Raw genomic sequence first — 27,663 nt, 5'->3', positions numbered from 1 at the left:
GAGTCGGAGTATTAGGGCCGAGGGGCACCGGGGAAGGAGGCGAGGAGGATCTGGCGTGCCGTGTGGCTCCCGGCGCCCTGCAGCCCCCTCCCCAGCGTCGCGGCCACGGCCCGGGCTTCTCTGGGCTGCAGTACTGAGCTTGGCCGCACCGTTTGCACGGCCGGCTGTCAAGCCCGGGGGGCGGGCAGGAGGAAGGGGTGGGGGTACGGCGGGCGGGAGGGGGAGGAGGGCTGGCACCGGAGCGCCGCCGCGGTGTCGGTGCAATAAAAATGCATCCCGTGAAACTGCCCATGGAGAAAGAGGAGACGGAGCCTGGGGAGCAGCAGCGAGCGGAGGCGGTGGGAGAAGAGCGGGACGCCCGGGAGGCGGCGGCGGCGGCGGCCGGGAAGTGAAAGGTCTCGGAAAGTTCAGTGGCCGCGGCGGGGGACCGAGCGAGCGAGCGAGCGAACGGCGGGAGGCGGCTCGGCTATGCTCCGGGCAGCGCCCGCTCTGCCCGGGCCCCGCCAGGCGCTCCCGCGGCGTGCCCGAGGGACTCGCAGCATCCCGGCGCCCTAGACGGAGACGAACCCCAGCGCCTGTGCCCGGCCATGGGCAGCTGCGCCCGCCTCCTGCTCTTCTGGGGCTGCTCGGCCGTGGCCGCAGGTTGGTGGCTGCAGCGCCCGCTTCTCTCTCCGGGGCCGACCCGGGAGCCCGGGCCGGGGGAGTGGAGGAGCCCAGCTGCCCAGGATAAAACGAGTGGCCATGTTCCAGCCCCGGGGGCTCCCTTCTCCGCGGCTTAGAATAGGGTCGATTCTTCCTCGTAGACACAGGCTTGGCCGGGGTGACCCCCAGCCCACTCTTCAGTCTCGCTTTTTCTCCCCTCTAGGTTTGGGCTTTTTTAAATTGCCCAGCCACTTTGGGAGGGAACAAAGGAGCCAAGGTCGCCATCCCTAGCTGGCTGTGCAGAAGGAGAGGTAGCCAGCGAGCTACCGTGGGTTGGAACAGGTCAGGGTCAGCGGATCGCTCCCTCCCCCGGGGACTTGAGGGAGTACCCCTCCTACTCGGGAGGGGCCGGTGCCCTATGCACCCCCTCCGCTGGGGCGCTGGGGATTTGATGGAGCTGTCTCCGTACGTTTGCACAGAGCTTAGGGAAGCCTAGCTGGCTGGCTGTCCCCAGAGAACCGGTACCCGAGGAGGCTCTGGGGGAGGTCCGAGGCGGTGCCAGCTCCCTGCCCCGGAGACTGGACAGCGCGCCGACGCGGCATCAGATGCGTCCCTCGTCAGTCCCCTCACCTCTGCCCGAGCTGTTCCTGGGCCACCTGCGCCCAGAGGGAGCCTCTTTGCAAGATTTCTTGGCCCAGTCCTTCCTGGATACAGAGTTTCCAAAAAGGTGTCAGTGTAAATTAGGAGGACTGAGGACGAATGAAAGTGATGACAGTTTCAATCCTTGGCACTTAATGTCACAGCCCCGTTTCCTGTGGGGACGGTTCATTTCCCCTACTGTCATTTCTCCAGACTGTTTTTGACTTTTTGTCATATTGCATAGATAAGAATAGCGTGTACTCAGGGAGACTTGTTTTAGCAGACCCCTTCCTCCCTCTCCCTCTGTCTTGATCCAATCCGTTTCATAATCCAAATACTTGGATTACTATTAATCAAAGATCTCTAAGTGTACTGTCAGTTTTATCGTTGTTGAGTTATTTCAGTCGTGTCTGACTTCTTGACCTCATTTGGGGTTTTCTTGGCGGAGATACTGGAGTAGTCTGCCATTTCCTTCTCCAGTTCATTTTACAGATGAGGAAACTGAGGTAAATAGGGTCAAGTGACTTGCCTGGGGGTCACACGGACAGTAAGTGTCTGAGGTCCAGTCTCAACTAAGGTCCTCCTGACTCTAGGCCTTTGCTCTATCCACTGTGCTCTTAACTGCCTCTTCTGTCAGTTGGCTGAAGTGATTTGGTGCCCCTTGTTCATATAGGCTATTTGTTAGTTTAGGGGCATTACAATTCTGTATTTTTCCATGGAGCATTTCATGGTGTAAGATTTTGCTCTTAAAACCAATGTGCCATATACATATATGTGTGTGTATGTGTGTATGTGTGTACACAACCACAAAATGAACTTCAATAAACCTTCCTTTTTTCAGGCCATATTGTGCAAAAGCATGCAAGTGATCAAAAGGTTTTAAATAAATGCCACAAGTCAAAAATACTTGTGCAGGCAGTATATGGTTTTCCCTGAGATATTGTACAGGTGAGTCATAGTACACTGTATATTTGTGCACGCCTGTCATTACTGACTGTAGCCACTTGGGGATCAGAGTATTAGCAAATAGAGCTCAGGGCTAATGCCAAATTTAATAAGACACTTAAAAATGGGTGCAGGGAAGCCCTTTATTTTTGGTGCAGGGATGCCTGAAAGAGTTTGTGGTGGTCTTAGTGAGTCAAAGTCTTCTTGCCTTAGTGTATGGTGTCATTTGACTGTCTTGTGTGACATGACAATAATAGAATACAGATATTATCTCTCTGAAGCATGAACATTTAATTAATTAGAATTTAAGCTTTGGGTTACTTTTTCTATTTCACACTGTTTACATTTTCTTCTCTTTATAGTCAGTCTTTAAAAATACATTCTTTCACTTACAGTATTTGCATATAGTATTTACTTATAGTATATTTAGGGTAGCAAACTCAATTTAAAGGATTATAATACATAGTTAAAATGAACTGTAGTTAATGATTTTCATTTTAGTTTTAGGTAATTTTAACCATCAAAGTATATTGAACAATTGATTAGATAGAGTTGTGTTTCTTTAAGAAGGTGTTTTAATTTAGAGGTAATGCTTTAAAGATGATAGTGAAGGCTGCCAGACTGTAAACATTCTCCTGTAAAGCAAACAGGCATTAAAGAGGTTGAAGGACAGGACAACAGCATGTAAAATAAGATTTTCTGCCATTTGGCAACTTACCACCTTTTTCCTCAGTTGTGTATTTACTTCGGATTAGCGATGCATTTAAGTCCAAACTGTCTGTAGCTTTTTCTTTGCTGCCCTAAAGAAAGTCTCCTTGCCTATTTTATTTTCTAAGCATCCAAATATTGTTCCTGGTTAGAAAATTATCTTTTAATTGGATAAAAAATTGTGGAAAAGGTTCCATATTTTTTCTGAATCATTTACCTAGACTTGATTGACAGTGCTTTACTCTAATGTATGTGAATGCATCCCTATTTTTGAATGACTAAATTACTTTTGTGAAATGGTATAATGTCTATCATGAGATCTATTTTTACAGGAACTTTGAAGGTGAATTATGATAGGTCAGATAAAAAGGGGAAAGGGGGTTAGATTAAGGCCATTAACTCTCATCCTTCTCCTTCCTTCCTCTTTCTCCCCTTTGTACACCCCCCCCCAACTCCTACCCAGGGATTTTTTTTCTCTCTTTAACTAAACTTTATATCTGAACATCAAAACAAAGCACACAGAGGAAATGTAGGGCACTCTGCCAGCTCCTGTTGGATGGTATTTTCTTTGACTCACGTATCATACCAGCTGATGTTGCCCCCTGTAACTTTACTGGGTTAGTAGAGCAGCTTACTAGATGGGTTGGTTTCAAATAACACATGCCCTATTCCTCTTCGTAGGACTGAGCAGTGTAACTGGAGTAGGTCCCCACTGTGAAAAGGCATGTAACCCTCGAATGGGAAATTTGGCTCTTGGGAGGAGACTCTGGGCAGATACCACCTGCGGCCGCAACTCCACAGAACTGTACTGCTCCTACAGCGAAAACACTGACCTGACTTGCAGGCCTCCCAAGTGTGACAAGTGCAATGCTGCCCACCCTCACCTGGCTCACCTGCCCTCCTCCATGGCAGACTCATCCTTCCGGTTTCCCCGTACCTGGTGGCAGTCAGCTGAAGATGCTCACAGGGAGAAGATCCAGCTAGATCTGGAGACTGCATTCTACTTCACCCACCTGATTATGGTGTTTAAGTCACCTAGACCAGCAGTAATGGTTCTAGAGCGATCACAAGATTTTGGGAAAACTTGGAAACCTTACAAATATTTTGCCGCCAACTGCTCTGCTACCTTTGGCCTAGAGGATGATGTTTTTGAGAAAGGAGCCATTTGTACTTCCAGATACTCCAGCCCCTTTCCCTGTACCCGAGGAGAGGTAAGGACACTTAATTAATTCTACCTTGTAAATAAAAGTAAAAAATGTTAGCACACACACACACACACACACACACACACATACACATACCCATAACAAGTGTCACCATATTTAAACTATGAATGTATTTTTATCCAGGGATTTAAATAGCACAAATGAAACCAGTCCTTATTTTTCCTACTTAACTTCCACAAAATTTTTCCCTAAATTTAGATGAGCAATCATTGACAATTCACATGGCCCATTAGGTTGGATTTTTCAGTCAGAGAAAGAGATTTAAAATATTTTATTTAAAAAAGAAATAACACCAGCTCTCTATCTAAATGTTTTTAAGACAGTCATTACTAATTATTACATCAACAGAATGACCTAGTGTGTTTCTAAAAGGGGCATGAATTTACTGAAACACTCTGTTCTTGAACCTTTTGCCAACATCTTCCTTATGCTGGTAACACAAATAGGAAGTAAATAAAAACAAAGCTAACAAGGGGAAGAAGACTCATGTTTCATAGAAGAATAACATTGTAGGACAATGGAGTCTTACTGGTAATATTGCAAAACTCTTGCAAATAATGGACAGGATAAAACAAAAAAAAAGCCCAGTCTTTAGTTTAAAAATATTTTCATTCTGAGAAGCTTCTTTTGAAGACAAACTTTCTCTTCTTGCATATACCTTAATTTCAAGTCAATAATGTGGACCCAGTCTTGGCCAAAAATTGTTTGGGAGGAAGCTTGGGATAATACAGTGGAAAGAATGTTAGATCTGAAGTCAGAGGTTCTGGGTTCAAGTGTGGACTCTGTTACTACCCTGGAACTCAGTTAGCATCCATTCATTTATCTTCCTTAGATATACATTCAGTTTCTGTAGGGATTTTTTTTCTTTATTCCTCAGTTCCTGGTCTGTGTTACCTTCAAAGGTAGATAAGAATCAGTCTGTTTCACTCAGTGAGATGGCCCAGGGAAATATTTCAAATCCATCTGTGCAATATGTAAGAACCCTAAAAACAAAAAATATTCTAAAAAAGAACTCTAAGCAAAGGAAATGGAAATGGAGTATCAGGATGATTAGTGGCAGCATAGTTCAAGGATGAAAAGAAAAGAAGGGGAGGCACAGTCACTATGCTAGTCAGGACGTAAGTTAATTTGCATTAGCAATTCACTTTTTTAGTGACCAGAGAATAGATATTCATCTTCAACAAAAAACTTCAAGGATTCATAATATTTTTAATGTGTAATACTCCTATTGACACTAATTAGTAAATTGTCTTCCAGAATTTGTGTTAAAAAAAGGACTTCATCATGTGACCAAACTGGTGATGAGCCTTTCAGAATGTTGCAAGCCTAGTCCTCAGACAGCAGACAGATAGCCCATCAGCAAGTGTGAATTAGAAGCTTCTCCAGATCTGGTAGGACTTGCCTTAGCTTGTGTTCTGCTGGGCATCATCTTCAGGAATGCAAGGTCACCTCCATGCCAACAGGAGGCATTAGAGTAGTCAGCCTATACTATTTGAAGCCAGAGTTACCAATGTAACCAAAGTTTATACTTAATTGCAGCTGCATGAACATAATTTCGAGAGAAACTATAGGTTTAACATATTGATACTTTATAGGATACAGTTTGATTTTTTTTTTTTCAATTTAATTGCAAAGGATAGACTTCAAAGTTAAGTTGGGAACACTTAGTACTCTCTAGGGCATTATTCCCAATCGTACACAAAACCATTATAAAGTTTTTGTACCAAGGCACAACCCAAAACAGTATAAACAAGGATCAGGGGAATCATCCCTAGTATTATTATTTGCATCCTCTCTCTGACTTCAGAATGTAAAAGTTGTCTTATGCTAGCAAATAGGTTTGTAGTAGAGCCTTATAGCATTGGACTTCTTTTGTTTTTTGTTTACCTGAGTGTGTAAAGTGAACAATACTTTAAATCTTGCTTTCTAGAGGGAAATACAAATTTTAGTCATTGATTTTATAATTATATCAACAACCCGGAGGCTGATGCAGAAAGCATACATACCAAATTTGCAGACACAAAAGTAGAAGGGATAGTTAATATGGTGGGAAATAGAATCACAAGTCAAAAAGATTTTAATAAAATAGAACACTGGGCCCAAATTAAAATGACAATTTAAAAACCATAAAGCCTGTAGGCATAGAAGGACCCTTCTTTAGTACAAGGGAAAGCATGTTCCTAAGTGAGCATTGCTTGGAGTGGATAAAGACAAGATGCATTCCCAGTAAGTATAGAAACAAAGCGATGATGTCCTCTTTCCCCACGGTCATTGGACATAGTCCCAGAAATGCTGGCTCCCTCTATAAGAGAAGTAATAGGAATTATAGACATAGCCATTTTAAAAATGGCGATGAGGTTCCCTATTTGCCAACTATATGATGGTTTATTTTGAAAATCTTAGAGAAACAACAAAGAACTAAGTGAGCAGTAAAGTAGCAAGATACAAAATAAATCCACAAAAATAATCGGTGCAAACAATGTCAGCAAAAATCAGGACAGAGTGATAGAGAGTGGCAGGCTCTGGAGGCAGAGGACCTGGGTTCAGTTCTAGGAATTCAAACTCCAGAAGGCTAGAGTTCAAATCTGACCTCAAACACTAGCTGTCAAGTTACTTAACTTTTGTTTGTCTCAGTTTTCTTGACTGTAAAACAGGCATAATAATAGCACCTACCTCCCAGGGTTGTTGTGAGGATTAAATGAGATAATATTTGTCAAGTACTAAGCACAGTGCCTGGAACATAATAAGCATTATAAATGTTATATTAATATAACACATAAATGTTACCTAATTTTTTTCATTATTATTATTATTAAAATCCTGCTTCTGATACCACCTACTATGTGACCTGACATATCACATCACCCTTGTGAGTCGTAGTGTTTTTTATCTGTCAAGTGAGAGAGCTGGACTAGTTGTCCTCTGGTAATGGGGTAGCTACTGATGGTTTTTGAGTAGAAGAGTGACATGATCAGAGCAGAATATTAGGGAAGCTGTTTAGGTAGCAATGTCGAGGAGTAATTGGAAAAGTTTACAGTTTGGGAGATATATAAGAGGGGTTTGTGTGTGTGTGCATGTGTGTATGTGGCGGGGAGTGGTGTGTGTGTGTGTGTGTGTGTGTGTGTGTGTGTGTGTATGTGTGTGTGTGTGTATAAAATGTTATAGTAGACAAGGTGAGAAGAGAAGAGATCCAGAACAAGGGTGTGGCAGTGGAGAATGAGAAGCAATATTATGGAATACTGGCAACTAGTTGTATGGGAAATGTGAGGGCAAAAGAAATGATGTCACACTCCTCTCTCCCAATTGTACCACCTGGCTGACCACTCCTCGGTCTCTTTTACTGACATCCTCCACGCCACAGCCCCTAACTATTCTCCAAGGTTCTATCTTTAACCTTCTTCTCCTCTCCCTCTACCATTTCTCTTCATAACCTCATCAGCTTCCATGAGTTTAGCTGTCATCTTCATGCAGTTGACCCACAATAGATAGAGGAGATAGATGAAAGGAGAGAGAGAGAAAGAGAGAGAGAGAGAGAGAGATGATTGATAGATCTCTAGCTCCTCTCCCCTGAGCTCCAGTCCCACAACTTCTAATTGATTATTGAATGTTTTGAACTCGAGGTTCCAGAGACATGCTAAACTCATTTCCACCTAATCCCACTTCTCTTCCAAGATTACCTATTTCTTTTAAAGACATCACCAGTCTTCCAGTTTCAGAGTTCAAAACCTTGTCACTTTTCTTAGCTCCTCATTCTTCCTCATCCCACAAATCCAGCCCCTTGCCAAATCTTCTTCTACCTACCTTTACAACATCTTTTGCATCTGACTTCTCTTTTCTCACATTGATGCCACATTATTTCAGGTCCTCATTCCCTTTTGCCTAGATGATGGCAACAGCCTTCTAACTGGTCTCTGTACCTCAAGTCTCTCGCCACCCTAGTCCATCCTACAGAATGCTGTCATTTTCCTTAAGCAGAGATCTGACCCACTACTCAACCAACTTCAGTGGCCTCCTATTGTCCCAAAGATTAAAACATAAGCTCCTCTGTTTAGCCTTCAACCACCTATTCCGAACCTATCTATCCAGCCTCATTGAACATTATTCTTCCTCCTACACTCTACAGTCTAACCAAACTGATCTCTCTGTTCCACACATACTATCCTACATCTTCCATCTCTGTCCTTTGAATTGGCCACCCCTTATGCCTGGAATATACTACCCTATTCTCCATGCCTTAAACAGTTTCTCTCTTCCTGAAGATGTAGCTAAGACAGCATCTTTTACATGGAGCCTTCCCTGCTACTCTGAAACTGCTGTTTCTTCCCTCCTAAACTAAGTTGTATTTAAGTACTTTGTTGTATTTACTCCTTTTATGTTTATGCCGTATATATCTCTGTATGTGCCAAGTTTTTCCTCCATTAGAATGCAAGTTTCTTTAGAGGAGCGATTGTTTCATTCTTCATACTTATATCCCCAGTGCCCAGCACAGTACCTAGCACATAGAGAGTGCTTAGTAAATATCTGTTGGTTGGTTGGTTGTTATATATTTATTTTGTATTTGTGACTGGGAGAATCAAAAGAAGTATAGAAATTGTGGACAATAACAGATTTTAGAGATAAAATAGTGAACGTAAAGCATAGAAAAGTACCAAGTAGATTGTGAGGCTGCAGAAAAGAAAGAGATGTGACTCCAGTCTTAAAAAACACATGTGAATGGACTGTACATCTGTATGAGGAGGAGGCTATAACACTTGCTCAGTAGTGGTCAGAAATGATAACACACAACTAATGTCTAGGATGTGAATTTTGAGACATGATTCCAATTCAATATTTTTTTCATAAGAAGCATCATTGTTCAAGCATCAAAATGCATTGTTTTAAAGGAATTCTTTTCTGAATTTTTAAGTAATTGGCATAATTCTAAAAACTAAAGATTCATGTAATCAAGCCCTCTATTATTAGAACATAAAAATTATTCAAGACAAATGAGTTGCTAAGCAAAGTATTAAATATGTCCAAGGAAAGATATTTTTAAAAACCATTTTTAGTTGACCATTAGCATTAAGAGAAAAACACCTGTCAGGAGTATGTCCAAAGAACTTCATTTTGGATGATTTAACTACTTTTCTAGGCCCAATAATCTAAATTGAGAAGATAATGAATATTTTTTTATTTTTTAAATTTTTTAAAATTTTTTTGTATCTAAATTTATTTAAGTTTTCAACATTCATTTCCACAAAATTTTGAGTTCCAAATTTTCTCCATTTCTCCATTCCCCCCACTCCAAAATGCCAAGCATTCTAATTACCCCTAAAACCAATCTGCCCTCCCTTCTAACATCCCTCCCTTCCCTTATCCTCATCTTCTCTTTTGTCCTGTAGGAAAAGATAACTTTCTATACCCCATTACCTGTATTTCTTATTTCCTAGTTGTATGCAAGAACAATACTCAACAGTTGTTCCTAAAACTTTGAGTTCCAACTTCTCTTCCTCCCTCCCTCCCCACCCATCCCCATTGGGAAGACAAGCAATTCAATATAGGCCATATCTGTGTAGTTTTGCAAATGACTTCCATAATAGTCATGTTGTATAAGACTAATTATTTTTCCCTCCATGCTATCCTGCCGCCCATTTCATCTATTCTCTCTTTTGATACTGTCCCTCCCCAAGAGTGTTGACTTCTAATTGCTCCCTCCTCCCACTGCCCTCCCTTCCAACATCCCCTCCACCCTACTTATCCCCTTCTCTCCCACTTTCCTGTATTGTAAGATAGGTTTTCATGTCAAAATGAGTGTGCATTTTATTCCTTCCTTTAGTCGAATGTGATGAGAGTAAGCTTCATATTTTTTCTCTCACCTCCACACTTTTTCCCTCCACTGAAAAGTCTTTTACTTGCCTCTTTTATGAGAGATAATTTGCCCCATTCCATTTCTCCCTTTCTCCTCCCAATATATTTCTCTCTCACCCCTTAATTTCATTTTTTTAAGATATGATCCCATCCTATTCAATTCACCCTGTGCTCTGTGTGTGTGTGCATGTGCATGTGTATGTGTGTGTGTGTGTGTGTGTGTGTGTATGTAATCCCACCAACTACTCAGATACTGAAAAAAGTTTCAAGAGTTACAAATATTGTCTTTCCATGTAGGAATGTTAACAGTTCAACTTTAGTAAGTCCCTTATGATTTCTCTTTGCTGTTTACCTTTCCATGCTTCTCTTGATTCTTGTGTTTAAAAGTCAAATTTTCTTTTCAGCTCTGGTCTTTTCATCAAGAATGCTTGAAAGTCCTCTATTTCACTGAAAGACTATTTTTTCCCCAGTTTTGCTGGGTAGGTGATTCTTGGTTTTAGTCCTAGTTCCTTTGACTTCTGGAATATCATATTCCATGCCCTTCAGTCCCTTAATGTAGCAGCTGCTAGATCTTGTGTTATCCTGATTGTATTTCCACAGTACTTGAATTGTTTCTTTCTAGCTGCTCGCAATATTTTCTCCTTGACCTGGGAACTCTGGAATTTGGCCACAACGTTCCTAGGAGTTTCTCTTTTTGGATCTCTTTCAGGAGGGGATCGGTGGATTCTCTCAATATTTATTTTGTCCCCTGGTTCTAGAATATCAGGGCAGTTTTCCTTGATAAAGTCATGGATGATAAAGATGATGTCTAGGCCCTTTTTTTGATCATGGCTTTCAGGTAGTCCCCTAATTTTTAAATTGTCTCTCCTGGATTTCCAGGTCAGTTGTTTTTCCAATGAGATGTTTCACATTATCTTCCATTTTTTCATTCTTTTCGTTTTGTTTTGTGATTTCTTGGTTTCTCATAAAGTCATTAGCCTCCATCTGTTCCATTCTAATTTTTAAAGAACTATTTTTTTCAGTGAGCTTTTGAACCTCCTTTTCCATTTGGCTAATTCTGCTTTTTAAAGCACTCTTCTCCTCATTAGCTTTTTGAACCTCATTTGCCAATTGAGTTAGCCTATTTTTAAAGCTGTTATTTTCTTCAGCATTTTTTGGGTCTCCTTTAGCAAGGTGTTGACCTGCTTTTCATGATTTTCTTGCATCTCTCTCATTTTTCTTCCCAATTTTTCCTCTACCTCTCTTACTTGATTCTCAAAATCCTTTTTGAGCTCTTCCATGGCCTGAGACCACTGAATGTTTATTTTGGATGTTTGGGATACAGAAGCCTTGACTTTTATGTCTTTCCCTGATGGTAAGCATTGTTCTTCCTAATCCAAAAGGATGGGAGAAAATATCTGTTCACCAAGAAAGTAACCTTCTGTAGTCTTATTTTTTTTTTCCCTTTTTTGAGCATTTTCCCAACCAGTTACTTGACTTTTGGGTCCTTTGTCAAGAATAGGGTATACTCTGGGGATCTGTAAGATCTCAGTTCCTCCAAAGTGGCACAATCAAGCATGTCCACTGGTCTGGGAGCAGGGAGAGATTTTTGTGCCCAGAATCTTAACAGAGTTTCCTCTCTACAACCACCTGGCCTCCAGTTCCACCAAGCTAGTACTGGGGGCTGAGATTCAGATAAGCTGCATGGGCAGGGCCCCATTCAGTGTGAGATAAAGATCAGCTCCCTCAGGGCCTCTACACCAGGCTGAGGTAAGAATGGGGTGCTCAGTACCTCCAGGGTTTTTGCAATCCAACAATGGATGCGGGCTGCTGTGGGAACTGCTGCCACCTGCCCAATGTGGCCTCTGTGGCTGCTGCCTAAGGCCAGAGCTATGGGAAGGCCCTTCTCCCTTCCAGGCCAGTTGAAAAAACCCTGTCACTGACCTTTGGCACCTGTGGTTGAGGGATCTGCAAACCTGCTACTACTGCAACTGGAGATTCCGCCCCCGAGGGCTGTTCAAGAGCTGCGTGCTGCACAGCCAAGGCTGAGCTGGGCTACACTCCATATCCCGTGCAACCGGCATTTCCCATGGGCCTTTCAGGTCACCCTGGGCTGGAAATCTCCTCCATTCTGTTGTTCTCCACTTCTGCTGCTCCAAAATTTGTTGAGAGTCTGTCTCTACAGGTATTTTATGGGCTATGTGGGGAGAGCCCACATATGTATGTCTTTCTACTCCGCCATCTTGGCTCCCCCAAAAATAATGAGTATTAAGTCACACCAATTCTGTTTAGTGAAGTGAATGATTTTTGTCCTTGGTGTCAAAAAAGTAGGTCCTGTCAACTGCTATAATTAACCAAAGACTACTTCTTAGTCATTTGAAAGGTCATTTGTTGTTGCAATCTCTTACATAAGAGAAACTACTGTAATTTTCTTCAGTTATTTTCATAGTTGTTTTCTTTTGAGGGAGGAAAATTGGGGTCATCTGAAGATGATTCACCTCCCTCTATTCATTTAGACAAAGGTAGCATTTTTAAGGGTCTATAAAGATTTCTTTAAGTTAAATTCTTGATTTTTAGCATTGGATTAGAAATTGGGGGTTCCAGATCATAATCTCAGTAATGCTAATGACGTTCTTTGTGATGGTTTAGAGCAAATAATATAATTACATTCATTGCCTCAGTTTCTTCACTTATAGAACAGTAATTCTAACTACTTCATTCGATTAACTGCTAAGTGATTGTGAAACATTATACATTGCTTTATAAATGCTACCAATGACATTGGACCTGATTTCAATAGCCTAGCAAAAATCAGACTTTCAATGCCATTTGGAAAACCACAACCCTAGTTCTCTAGAAGGCTAAGTCCTACAGAGTTAGTCAGATAAAACAGCTTCAGTTCTTTCATAGTTCCCCGTTTGGTAATTTTGTTTGTAAATAAGAATGATAATTAGCATATCTTTGGTCTGTGATGTTATTTTGGTGGCTCTGCTGAAATGGTGTCCGGTTTTTATATAGCAGTTTCATATAGCATTTTAAAAGGACTTATGGACACATGAAGGCACTTTAGTTCTTAAATTTTTCATTCTGTCGTCTCTCAGGGTTCACTTTATTGATTTTATCACTTCCAAATGATATTTGATAAGAGATCCTGCTTAAATGCTCTTTATAGCATTTGATGTTATTGATCACTTCCTTGTGGTCATTCTCTGCTCCCTGGGTTTTCATGACTCTGCTCTTTGGGTTCTTCCTCTTATCTGTCTGACTGCACCTGCTTAGTATTTTTTTTTTTTTTGCTAGTTCTTTGTTCAAGTCTTGCCTGCTCAACATAAGTTACCAAAGGCTAACCCTCTTCTCTCTTTCCACTATACCATCTCATTTGATGATCTCATCAGCCCTCCTGGATTCATTTATCATTTCTATGCACATTATTTGTGTCAGATCTGTGTATTTAGCCCTAGTTTCTCACTTTCTTCTGAGCTTCAATCCCCTATCACCAATTCCTCTTGTATATCATGAACTGGAACTTAATTGGCATCTCAAACTCAACATGTCCAAAATAAAACTCATTACCCTTCCCACCAAATCCTCGCCATCTTCCAAATTTCTGTATGGCTGTGAAGGACATCATTAGTCCTTCCAGTTACCCAGGCTATAAACCTTGGCATAATCCTCAGCTCCTCACATAGCCAATGTTGTAGCTTCTTCTTTACATTTCTTGTATACATCCTCTTCTCTCTGTTCACACAGCCATCATCAGAATTCAGTCTCTCATCATCATCCCTCACTTGGACAGTTGTGGAAGCTTTCTGATTGGTCTCCGTTCCTCTAGTCTTTCCCCACTCCAGACCACACTTCCCCGCCCTCCCCCCAACTCAGTAAACTCCAGTGACTCCCTGTTCCCTCCAGTACCAAATAGAAAATGATCCTTTGGCTTTTCTAGCCCTTTATAGTCTCACCTTTTTACCTTGTTAGTCTTCTCACAGAATACTCCTCTTCATGCACTCTTGAATCCAGTTACAGTGGCTGCTTGCTGTTCCTCACACATGCAACACTGCATCTCTCATCTTTGTGCCTTTTCACTGGGGCATGAAGTCCCCATGCTTGGAGTGGTCTTCCTCCTCCTCCTCACCTCTTAGGTTCCCTGGCTCCCTTCAGAACTCAGCTCAGTACTACCTTCTCCAGGGAGCTTTTCCTGGTCCTGATTCTACATGCTCCTCAGCTGCCTTCTGCCCTCAGATTAACTTCTAGCTCCAATGGAACTCATCCATACCTATCTTTTTGCATATTATCTCCCCCTTTAGAATATGAATTGCTTGGCTTAGGTCAGTGCCTGGCAAGTAGTAAACTCTTACTAAATGCTCATTGACTGGATAGAAGTCTCATGGAGAAGGCAAGATATATACATGGTTTGTCTAAAGCAGTAGTTCTTAATCTGGAGTCCACAAACATGTTTTTCAGCTTGTTTCCTTTGTAATCCTAAGCATTTTATGTATTTAAAAACATTCTGAAAAGGGACTTATAGGCTTCCCCAGTCCACCCAAGGGATCTATGACACAAATAGGTTAAGAACACCTGTTCTATTATTAAAGACAAGGGATTGTGAAAGTATACGAATTATAGACCATAAATGCCAGTTGTTGTACATGCACATATATATGTGTATATATACACACATACATACATATACACACACATGTGCATGTACAACAACTAGCATTTATGGTCTGTATTTCAAATTTATAGACATATATATGGTCTTTACGGTCTCTTTAGATAAAGATTTGTGTGTATATACATAGACACACACACACACACACACACACACACACACACACACACATATATATACACACACATATATTTTTGTCTCATATCAGTAAAAGGATTTTTCACAGAGAAAATAAGGGCCTTCATATTCTAGGTCTGTAACTTAAATCCTGTAAATGGGAGCCATGAAGAAGAAGGAGGTCTATGAAAATCATCATTATACATTTTATGCTAAAATTGGAACAAAGTATTATTCAAATACACATAAAGCATAAAATAAATAAAGGATATATACCATAAAATAGGAAAGGATATTTAGAAATTACAAAATCCAGTTCCAGCATGTGAAGAAGCCCTCTTTGTTTTCTAATTGTTATTTACCCTGGGCTCTTTTACAAAAAAACTGAAGACCTTCATAATTTTAAAATTTCTTCAACTTGCAAAACACTAGTCAATTGCGCAAGATCCAGGAATACTCACTGTCATTAAGCTGGTGAACGAATATCACCATCTTACAAAAATCAGTTCTGTCATGAAATAGTTATATATTGTTGATTAAGTTTTAAGGTCCTATTTTTAAGAGTAGCAATGCCAATAGATATGCTCAAGAAAAAGAAATGAGACTGCTAAATTTTAAACCTGCTGGCATGCCAATACGATTGTTGATATTCCGGTAAATCCTGGTGAGGATTAAGTAGAAGGAGCTTTTGTCTTTTCTATGTGACGTTAGAGGACATACTAGTGTATGGGATCTGCTAATGAGGATTCGTAGGTTAGAAGCAATACAAAGGTAATTGAAATGAAAACCTTCTGGTAGATTTCAATTCACAAATTCCTGTTGTTCTTCAGTTATCTCCTTTTCTTTTTCCTTTTTTATTTGTTCTTATTTTTTTCATCTTAAGACTCTCCTCTGATTCTCATGCTGAACCTTCACAGTTTTTTAATCATTCTTCTTGAAACATATCTAAGGTATTCCTCCCCTTCCCCCACTAAACTACTTGTACCAAGGCTGTATGGTGTTCTGTTTATATTTACTAAGGCAGATAATAAAGATACATAATCTTTAGTCCTTTCTTATGAATAGCAGGAACAAAAATAGTTCCCAATGTCTAATGACTCATGTTCTGAAAGAATTAACTAGTATTCGAGATGGACTCCTGGATAAGTTTGAAGAAAGCCAGCTATTGGAAAACAGAATAGAAAGTAAAGTTTGAAAATACCTTTGTAAGCAGAACCTTATGGCCAGAAACCACAAACATTTTATTTATTATTATGTCTTTATAGCCATTTAGAATCTAAGAAGACCTCTATAGTCCTTTCTAACTCCATGTCTGATTTGATCAGGTTATGATTTTGTGAAGGAAATACTTGGTAAACTAAAGTGCTAAGGATGAAGTATTATTGTTATTAAGCAACATTTAGGTTTCTTGGTCATATCTTATTAAATAAGATAACATGTCATTGGTAATTTCTACGTGCTACTATCGAGCAATTAATTTCTAGATTTTGTTAATAATATTGATGTTACCTGGAAGATCATGTAGATTATATCCTCTTTTTATATCCCATTGAAATGAAAGGAAATCTTAAAATAAAATCAGTTTTGCAAAGACTGCATGGAACACTTTATTGTTAAGACACTCACCTACATTTTATAGTTTATTTGACTTCTGTTGCATATTTTACACATATTTTGCATAATCTAGAATTCTGCCTTCAGGTTGGAAAATGTCAAACTGAGAATTTGTTTATATTTTTTCACAGTTATTAGGAATCATTTCGTATAAAGGAATGCAGATCTCATTGTTCTGCAGCATCCTTCAATATATTAGAACCTTTATTTGAATGTTACCTTGAAAAAAAGATACTTTTTAAAAAATCTTGGTTACTAATACACTTTTCTAGATCAGAAAGAAGTAACAAATTTTAGACATCCATTCCACTGAGTAAATCATTACCTACTAAGCCTATCTTGAAGATTGTTCTCGGTTACAAATCTGTTGAAGTTAATTGTGAAAGAAATAACTTTTGAATATTTTAAGGGATTCAGATATATCTAGTGTCTGCATTCTTCCTTTAAACTGGCGTATACACTTTTTTGATCACGTACTACATCAACAAAAATATTTGAGAATACAATCAAATATTTACCTGTCTTTTTTACAAGGTAAATTACATATACACCAAAATTAGAAAAAATTTGAAGATGACTTATAGATGAAATAATATTTGATCTTAGAGTCAGTTGGGAGGCGCTTGAATTTATTGATTAAGGAAATGTTGTGGTTAGGCCTGAAAATGAACCCCACAACTGGCTAGTCTGAGAAAGGCGAGATACACCCCATCTTTCTAACTTCAGATGAATTCTGATTGATGACACTCCTAGGGATCAGGCCATGGACACCACTGTTTGATAAGAAAGATGGCAATCTGACTACAGCAGTACAATTTTAAAAAGCTCTTTAGTTGAAAGAAGGCCTATCGGCATTTGTCAATGAAAATTATCCAGAGAAACTATGAGTCCCAGAGAGCAAACACTGATTAAATAAACCTGAGAATTGGATTTCTTTCTTCAGTAAAAATCTCTGTTTTGGTTGTAAAGAAATCAGTTTTGTTTGTCTGACCTAAATTGGTAATATCTGATTATTTAACTTATTTAATCTATGTTTGGTTTTGTTGCAAAAAGATTATTTATGGTGTTTTACAAAAGTTAAGTTGTCTGATGCTGAATAATGATGGCTTATTCACAAGGAGAAACCTTAGAGATAATTGTTAATAGTCTAACTTGATTTCACAGTCATTAAGTAAAGAGAATTCTATCCCCACCTAACTCTGCTGAACTCCCTTATGGGGATCCTGTGTCCCCAAACCCATTTCACGGAGAGCTCCGCCAAAGAAATGTCAAAAGGGTTATGTGCCTGAAGTACTTTCGTTTCTCATGTTAATACCCCTGAGCCTTTTATTTAGGCCTTAAGATCTACACATGCTCTGAAGCCTTTTATTAACATTCTCAGACTACAGGTCTTGAAGGGAATGAAGCTTTCTTGTCCAAGCCAACATCACCTTAACTAACTTGCCTTTAAAGTCTTTTCCTAGCAATCCACACAGAAAAGCTTCTCCTTCAGCATCTTGGCCATCATAGAAGTCCTTATAACACTGAACCCAGGATGCCAGAGAACTAACCCCCACCTCCCCAGCCTCAGCTGCCTGCTCGCTAATTCTGATCTCCTTTAGCCTTCCCCCTACAATGTCTCACTCCAGAACTTCCCACCCTTCCAATGTGTCCTCTGGAAGTCCATTTCATAATTAGGAAGCTTGCTTTCATCTTCGACCTTTCCTTTTAGTACTCCTTCCACCTCTTGGCATTCACTGAAACTTGGCTCCCTCCTGATGACATTACTTCCCTCATCATTCTTTCTAGTACTTATACTTTCATTCATACCCCACTGACTTACTTGGTTTTGACAGTAAAATCAGAACTCTCCACTGCTACTTTTATACTTCCCTTTCCTGGTATCACTTAGCAACCTTTTGTTCTTTGAAGTTCATTTAATTCAAATTTGTCACTCAATCTAGATTCTGATAGCTGTTTTCTACCAAGTCCCAGATATTCTTATTCCTCTCTTAGGGAGTTTTGTGCCTGTCTCACTGTCTTCCTTTCTCCAACCCATTTCCATCCAACTCCTTCCAGCATTCTAGAAGACCCTAATATACATATTAACATTTGCTCAAATACCTTAACTTCCCAGTTGCTCAGTCTACTTAATTCCAATGCCCTTCATCTCTATTCTACTTCAGCTATGTACAGGATAACTATACCCTTGATCCTGCTATTACCCAGTAATGTTCTACTTCTGCGTTCAGATGCTCTGAAAACTCTTTGATGATGATGTTTGTTGTCTTTCCTTTATTGTATACGCTCCGTTCCATCTAAACCTACTCTTTGCCCTTACCACAACCTTCATCCTTCAGTACCATCCCAAGCCATTAATCTTGCTCTGACCATACTGTCTGCCTTCCAAATTCTGACCCCTTACTGAGCCAATTCAACTCTGCATTATACTCTGAATCCCTTGCTCCCTTGTCCTGTTGCTGATTGTGCAAATTACCAAATTCCAACCGTACATCACTTCCTTTTCCCTCTTTCACTTTTATTCACAAGCTGTTAAATGGAACTTGAGAAAAATAACAAAACCATTGGGTATATACCAATTTATGTTAGGTAATCTCAACTGGACCCTCACCCAGCAAGGTGACACTTACATACTTTCCTAATTGATTATCTATCTTGGTCACCATGACAGCTATTATAAATCTTTTCTTCTCTCCTCAAGCCTCCCATCCTTTTCTCTCCCTTCACCTTTTTCCCTGAGGACCTTATATTTTATTTACTTCACTGAAAAATTTGAGGCCATTTGGCCTTAAGAAAAATCCTTCTTCTCTCTTCAATTTATATCCCTCTGGATTGGTCCCCCACTATTTCCTCCTTCATTCCAGTCTGAGAATGGCCTTTCTGTTTGCCAAAGCTCATTTCTTTACTTGCACCTTTGATTCCATCCCCATCTCTTTTCTCTAGTATGTTGCTCCCACTATTATCTTCACTCCCTCTTATCCTGTTTTCCAGTCTACTGGCTTATTATCTGAAGTCTACAAACACAGTCATGTCTCCCTCCATCCTTTAGAGTGACTGCTACTATATTCACTGACTGTTATCCTATATCCTTGCTCCCCTTCATGGTTAAACTCTTTGGGGAAGTCATAGTGCTTCTACTTCTTCTCTTTTCACTCTCTTCTAAACCCTTTGCAATCCGGTCTCTGAACTTATCATTCCACTGAAACTTCTCTCTACAAAGCTACCAATGATGTCTTAATTGCAAAAGCTAATGGCTTCTCAAACCCCATCCATCTTGACCTCTACAGTATTTGATACTATTGACTATCTTCTCATAAGTACTTTCCTCTGGATTTTTGTGACACTGATGTCTCTTGTTTCTCTTTCTCCCTGTGTGACTACTCCTTAGTCTCTTTTGATGGGTCTTTATCAAGGTGATGGCAACTCAGTTAGGTATCACCCTAAGCCCTATCCTGGACACGCTTCTCTTTTCCTTCTATAGTGTATCATTTGGTGATCTCATCAGTCCCTGTGGATTCAATTATTGACTTTATTATCAACTGCTGTTTGGACATTTTGAATTGAATATCCTGTAGACATCTCAAGTTCCATATTTCCAAAGCAGAACTCATTGTCTTTCTCACCAAGCCCTTCCCTTTTCCAAATAGTTTGTATTTTTGTGGAGTGCCCCACCATCTTTCCAGTTACCCAGTTACCCACCATCATCCTTGGTTTCTCTCTCACCTCACATAGCCAGTTGCCAACACTTGTAATTTTTCTTACGACATCTTTTTGCATGTGGCCCCTTCCCTCTAGCCACACAGCCAGTACCATAATTCAGTCCCTCATCATTTCTCACCTGGATTATCGCAGTAGCCTTAGATCACTTTAGCTGCCAAAGTGTTCCTAAAGCACAAGTCTGACCATGCCACTCTACCTCCATTCAATAAACTCCAGTGACTCCCAAGAGGAGATAACAACCTGCAGGGTCAAATAGAAACTCTCCTGACTTTTAACCTGGCCCATTCCTAGTCTTCCAGTCTTCTTACACCTTACTTCTCTCCATATACTCTGCTGGTCATTGCCATGGACCTCCTTGCTGTTTCTCAAACAAGATTACTCAGTCTCTGAACTCTGAGCATTTTCACTGGCTACCCCCAGTGCCTACAACTCTCTCCCTCATCTCCACCTGCTGGCCTAGTTTCCTTCAAGTCTCAGCTAAAAACCTATCTTCTACAAAAATTCTCTACTAGTCTTTAATCCTAGTACCTTCCCTCCGAAATTATCTCCATTTTATTCCTCATATATTTTGTCTGTTGCCCCATTATTAGGTTGTGAACTCCCTGAGAACCAGGACCAGGACTGCCTTTTGTCTTTTTTTACATCCCTAGGTCTTAGCATGGTGCTTGGTAAACAGCAGGCACTTAATAAATGCTTTTGGACTAACTCTTATTAGGAAGAAAATATACAAAAAATCATAAAATGACTATAATGTAATTGTTACATGGAATCTACTGTTCCACACATCAGGACATTCCATATCTTCAGTCTTCAATGTCCCTACTACACAGTACATTCTGAATCCAGGTAGACTGAGCCCAGGAAAAGTTGTTAGGTTTGGTTTGGTTTGGTTTTTGAGGTCTGTGTGACCATGCGTGAGAAGATGTGTTGTAACTCATTGAAAAAAAGATTGCCTGATTGCAGAGCTCTGTTCGTGCTCTGACTTGTGCTGGAGAAACATCACTTTCTGTTGCGAGCAGTCGTATCCATCCACATCTTTGGTGGTTCCCCAGTATGGCCAGATGCCTCCCTAGCTCCTTCTGATGCCCTTATTCTCTTTCTCAATGATCATGTGACTGCCAGCCTCTGGAGTAGTCGATCCTCACTCTTTATAAACTCAGAAGGCTTTCTCTCCCTCCTGCTAAACTGAACGTAGGCTTGCTACACAGACTCTATTTCACCAGATTTTTTCTAATATTAACAAACATACACACCTACGTGTGCATGTGCACGTGTGTGTATGTATATCTACCTCAGGCTTTTACATCTTTGAGATCATATGAAGATACCTTGAGATTTTCCATACCTCTCCCCCATTATTCCATGTCAGTGTCTTGCCCCTTACCAGAGCTCAAATGATTTCTTCCCAAAGGGATGTGGATGCTGCTCTGAGAAATTCTGTGATTGGTTTGCAGTGAGATCTCCATCTCCCACTCAGTGCTACTAGGTCAGGTACTCATCTCTCCCTGGGACTGGCCATCACATCCTCCTCAGTCTGAAGCTAATAACTATTTTGTAAACAGCCTCTTCATTTTTTCTTTTTATCCCTTCAAGGTTGCTGGAATGTACTACTGATTCGTGTAATTTATATAACAAAGACAATATCTTGTCTTCCTTCTGACATGCTCTAGTAAGTACTTCATGGCCCCCAGAGTCTTAACAGCATTACATAAAATACTCTGATTATCCAATGGATTAAAAGTGCTTCTAAAACGGTATTCCCTAGGGTGATCTCAAAGCTGCACAACTACTCACTGTGGCATTATTAGAACCCAAATTGTAATCACAATGCAATTATGTAATTACTGTTACCTAGTTACATAGCAATGCAAGTGATCAACAATGCTATATTGTCATATTAGAGGTATCATAAAATAGTAATTGTCCTGTTGAAGAAAAAATGTCCCAGTAGGAAATAACAAACTGTGAGCTAGACCATGAGGTATGTGACTGCCCATCACTCAGCAACCCAGGAAGTCCTAGGTCAGGGATGGCCCTTTGACTGAATCCAAAATTCGCAGAACAAATCCCCTTAATAAAAAGATTTGTTCTGTAAAAGTTGGACTTGGTCAAAAGGTTGTACCCAAAGACCTAGAAGGCCACATGTGGCCTCAGGGTCACAGGTTTCCCATCCGTGTGTTAGGTCTTTTCCAGCTAAATATGGTGTTATGGGGATACATCTGTATATCCTGTAGCAAGATACTGTGCCCCATGAATTCTGTTTATCTCAAATTAAAAATCTACTCTTCTAGATTAGCAAAGTTATTGACAGAAATGAGTCAATGCCATCTAGGCATAAGTAGCATGCTGTGCTGTGTCCCAGGAGCCAGCTAAGGTGTCACATAGGCTGATAGTCCTGCAGTAAATCAGGGAGGTTCGAAGGACTTACTTAATACTTTGAGGAATTTTCAGTTTCATTGGTTTGTGTACTCCCTTTTCAATGAAGGTTTACAGCCCCTTTCTCTCTATCTTCTCGTTTGGTACAGTTCTCCTCTGTGCCTTCCTATAAACCCTCTGCAGAGCAGCCATGCAACATGTTGGACTTGGCCTTTGATACCAAAATTCTTAGACTGCCAAACTTTTGTGTTTCATTTTTGCTGTATGACTGAACCACTTTCTTTACATGTTCTTTCCTGTCTTTTGTGTCACTTTTCAAGTACAAGTCATTGTAATTGAATTGGTAATATGCTAGAGCTAACTTGATGCCCACCATTATATCTTTCTATTACCCATAATTTCCTTGTAATTTTGGTTCTGTCCAAGTCCGTGGTGCATGCATCTTTACTTCCTGATCATCGTCCAACAATCTACCTTGTGTCTTGGACCAGAAATCATGCCCTGGAGGAGTTAGAACTTTCATCTCTGGAACTCTCATCCTGAGGCCCTACTGTCCTTGTTTGTGAGTGCCTCTTGTGGCCCACTATATCTAGGGGGCCCTGTCATGCTTCACTTTACTCCCTTGTCACCATCTGTCATCCTCTCCCCCTCTTTGCAGTTCTAGAACCATAATCAAAGTAGAAACTTGCTATTGTTAATGGAATTTCTCCATTCACTGTCTTTGTGACATTTCAAATCAAAATGCCCTTCCCAGGCCACCATTTCCTTTTATGTGTTGACTCTCCTATTAGACTCTTAATAGGACACAGACTATCCTCTCTTTCCTATTTGTAAGGCTAGTACTTAGTACGGTATTTGGAACCTAGAATGTATTTTAATAAATGCTTTTTCATTAATTCATTGGAAGAATATTGATAATGCTTCATCTTTCTTATGCCTTTCACTGCTAAATTTGTTAAAGGTGTCTACACCCACTGCCTTCTTCATCATCCATTGTCTCCTCAATCCCTAGAAATTTAGTTGTTGCCCACACTTCTCTATGGAAACTGCTCATTTAAATACCTCTTCTGTGATCCCTCACAGAAATCCTCATCCTTCTTGAGTTCTGCAGCAATTGACATTATTGACCACCTCCTCCTTTTACATATCCTTTCCTCCCTTGGCTTCAGAGACACCATAATCTTCAGTTTCTCCTCCTGAGTCTAACAAAGCCTACAGTAACTTTTTTTTTTACCTTATCTCTTTAACTGGCTCTTTCAAGAGAAAGATGTAACAGTATTTGGAAGGGAATAAAATTTTTATGGAAAGGCTCTTTTAGAATAATAAAAAAAAATCTCATAATTAAAGGCAGATGATGAGAAGCAGCAGAGAAGGAGGGCATGAGATTCATGAGAGAAAACAAGCTGCTGACAGAGGCAGAAGAAAATGAGATCAATGACATAGGTAAAAAAAATTAGTTTTATTTAGAGGATAACATAACTTTTCTGTCACCAATGGGAAAAAGAAAGTAGATGATGCTACTGAAAAGTTTTAAGGACTAAAGGAGGTGAGTTAAAGGAATTCACATCAGATAAAGTAGAAGGATAATTTATCTGCTGTAAATCTTGGGAATAGATAAAGGAGCATGGTTGAGTACTTGTTGGATAGAAAAAAGTGGTTTGGAATAGTCATTGTAGGGAATGAAATAAGGAGTGAATAAGACATTGGTACTAAAATCTCCCATGGAGGACTTCAGTTTATCTTTATTAAATACCATCTTCTCTTCAGTCCATCATTTCAACCTGTCAGAATAATTTTGTGTACTGATTCTGTCATCCAAGATCAGTTGCCCCTCCCTGTTTCATGTAGTCTGTGAATTTAGTATGCCAACCATCTATACCTTTGTGCATGTCATCAATGTAAGTATTTATTAGGCCAGGGATAAAAATGGAGTCCTGTTGCAGTCTGTTGGAGACCTTATTTTACAGTGACATTGATTATACCACTGTTGGGGTCTAGTCATTCAGCCATTTCTGAATTCATCTAACTGTACTATCATCCAACCCAAAGAGTATCATGAAAGATTCTCTCAGTTGTTTTGCTGAAATCCAGGTGTACTATGTCTGTAGCATTTCTTTGACTCAGTGACAAGAGGAAAAAGAAATGAGGTTAGATTTGTTCTTGGTGAACCTGTTGGCTCCAGGTAATCATCACCTCCATTTCACATACTGTAGGGTTAGCCTGGACCCAGACTGTGATATACTCTTGCTTGATTCTGTTCTGCTTTGCCCAGAGGAAGTCTGTTACTCTCTGATCCTTAGAAGCCCTTCTGGATGGTGGAACTCATCTGCTAGTTGGTCTCCATGCCGGAAGGCTCTCCCTACTCCAAATAAATCACTCTCCACTCAGCTGCCAAATTGATCTTCCTAAAACACTAGTCTGACCATGTCACAATCCTTTCCCATAAAGTGGAGAGGCTCTTTATTATGTCCAGGATCAAATATTCAGTCCTCCATTTGGCTTTTTTTAAGACCTTCCTAGAGTGGCCCCTTCTGCCTTTCTAATCTTCTCACACTTTGGTCTCCCTCATGATCCACTGACACTGGTTTCTTTGCTATGCTGTATCTGATCCTCCACCTCTAGACTCTGAATTTTCTTTTTTTTTCCAATTTATTTATTTATTTTAAGTTTTCAACATTTATTTCCACAAGATTTTGAGTTTCAAATTTTTTCCCCATCTCCCCTCCCCCCACCCCAAAACACCATGCATTCTGATTACTCCTTCCCCCGATCTACCCTCCCTTTTATCACATCCCTCCCTTCCCTTATCCCCATCTTCTCTCTTTTCTTGTAGGGTAAGATAGATTTCTATGCCCCATTACCTGTATTTATTTCCTAGTTACATGCAAAAACAATTCTCAACATTTGTTCCTAAAACTTGGAGTTCTAACTTGTCTGCCTTCCTCCCCACCCATCCCCACTGAGAAGGGAAGCAATTCAGTATAGGCTATATATGTATAGTCTATATGTATATGTATGTGTAGATATATATAGGCAAATACATATATATATTTGCTAAAGACTTCCATAATAGTCATGTTGTGAAAGACTACCTATATTACCTTCCATCGTATCCTGCCTCCCCATTTATTCTATTCTCTCTTTTGACCTTATCCCTCTCCAATAGTGTTTACTTCTAATTACCACCTCCTCTCATTTGCCCTCCCTTCTATCATTCCCCCACACCCCACTTATCCCCTTCTCCCCTACTTTCCTGTAGTGTAAGATAGATTTTCATACCAAACTGAGTGTGCATGTTATTCTCCCCTTGAGCCAAATGTGATGAGAGTAAGCTTCACTTTTTCCCTCTTACCTCTCCCATTTTCCCCTCCATTGAAAAAAACTTTTTCTTGCCTTTTTTATGAGAGATAGTTTGCCCCATTCTATTTCTCCCTTTCTCCTGCCAATAAATTCCTCTCTCACCCCTTAATTTTATTTTTTTAGATATCATCTCTTCCTATTCAACTCACCCTGTGCCGTCTGTCTATATATATGTGTATAATCCCTCCAACTACCCAAATACTGAGAAATGTTTCAAGAGTTACAAATATGATCTTTCCGTGTGGGAATGTAGACAGTTCAGCTTTAGTAAGTCCCTTATGATTTCTCTTTCCTGTTTACCTTTTCATGCTTCTCTTGATTCTTGTTTGAAAGTCATATTTTCTTTTCAGCTCTGGTCTTTTAATCAAGAATGTTTGAAAGTCCTCTATTTCATTGAATGAACATTTTTTCCCTTGAAGTATTATACTCAGTTTTGCTGGGTAGGTGATTCTTGGTTTTAGTCTTCTGGAATATCATATTCCAAGCCCTCTGATCCCTTAATGTAGAAGCTTCCAGATCCTGTGTTATCCTGATTGAATTTCCAACATACTTGAATTGTTTCTTTCTGGCTACTTGTAATATTTTCTCCTTGACCTGAGAACTCTGAAATTTGACTACAATATTCCTATGAGTTGTTCTTTTCAGGAGGTGATGGGTGAATTCTTTCAATATTTATTTTACCCTCTGGTTCCAGAATATCAGGGCAGTTTTCCCTGATAATTTCTTGAAAGGTGATGTCTAGGCTCTTTTTTTGATCTTGGCTTTCAAGTAGTCCCATAATTTTTTAATTGTCTCTCCTGGACCTATTTCTAGGTAAGTTGTTTTGCCAATGAGATATTTCACATTATCTTCAATTTTTTCATTCTTTTTGTTTTGTTTTATAATTTCTTGGTTTCTCATAAAGTTATTAGCTTCTATCTGCTCCATTCTAATTTTTAAAGAACTGTTTTCTTCAGTGAGGTTTTGAACCTTCTTTTCCATTTGGCTAATTCTGCTCTTTAAAGCTTTCTTCTCCTCACTGGCTTCTTGGGCCTCTTTTGACATTTGAGTTAATCTATATTTAAAGGTGTTAATTTCTTCAGCATTTTTTGGGTCTCCTTTAGCAAGCTGTTGACTTCCTTTTCATGCCTTTCTTGCATCTCTCTCATTTATCTTCCCAATTTTTCTTCCACCTCTCCTACTTGATTTTCAAAATCCTTTTTGAGCTTTCCATGGCCTGAGATCATTGCATATTTATTTTAGATGTTTTGGATGCAGAAGCCTTGACTTTTAGGTCTTCCTCTGATGGTATTCATTGTTCCTCCTCATCTGAAGAGATGGAGGAAAATACTTGTTCACCAAGAAAGTAACCTTCTATAGTCTTATTTTTTTTTCTCCTTTTGGGGCATTTTCCCAGCCTGTTACTTGACTTTTGCTTTCTTTGTCAAGGGGAAAGTATACTCTGGGGACCTGTAAGTTCTCAGTTCCTTCAAGGTGGCACAATCAAGGGAGAGGAGTTTATTCCTCTCCTTGCCTGCGCTCTGGTCTGTGAGCAGGATTCCCTCTCCAGAGCCTCCACCAGCTCCACCACTCCAGCCAGAACTCCTCCTCACCCCAGGGCCACCACTCAGGGCTAAGATCCAGATCAGTGACTCAATTCCCCCAGGGGATTTAGGCGGAGGGCTCCAACAATGGAAGCTGCAGCTGCCTAGGGCTGGGACTAGACCACTGAGTTCCCTTCTCCACCCAAGTGAAAGAGCTTTCTCACTGACCTTTGAAGCTGTCTTTGTCATTTGTGAGTTGAGGAATCTGGGACCTGCAGCTGCTGCCAGTGGCGCC

At 40.1% G+C, this 27,663-nt stretch overlaps 1 protein-coding gene across 4 annotated transcripts in view; it reads left to right on the top strand.

Moving 5' to 3' along the window:
* Window positions 1–232: 232 nt before the first annotated feature.
* The window catches only part of NTN4 (netrin 4), a 164,908-nt gene continuing 137,477 nt past the window's right edge, over window positions 233–27,663 (top strand). For 2 of the 4 annotated variants that reach the window (XM_072655620.1, XM_072655619.1), the window contains exons 1-2: window positions 2,206–2,229; window positions 3,616–4,145. In XM_072655620.1, the coding sequence (XP_072511721.1) occupies window positions 3,672–4,145 (474 nt within the window). In that variant the 5' untranslated portion in view covers window positions 2,206–2,229; window positions 3,616–3,671. Of the gene's footprint in view, window positions 643–2,205; window positions 2,230–3,615; window positions 4,146–27,663 lie in introns of those variants that run through there. The other 2 variants (XM_072655623.1, XM_072655621.1) reach the window with 2 other exon arrangements.

This window comes from Notamacropus eugenii, chromosome 3, assembly GCF_028372415.1.
Source record: "Notamacropus eugenii isolate mMacEug1 chromosome 3, mMacEug1.pri_v2, whole genome shotgun sequence".
NCBI lineage: Eukaryota > Metazoa > Chordata > Mammalia > Diprotodontia > Macropodidae > Notamacropus > Notamacropus eugenii.
This window is presented reverse-complemented; position numbering and strand designations above follow the sequence as displayed.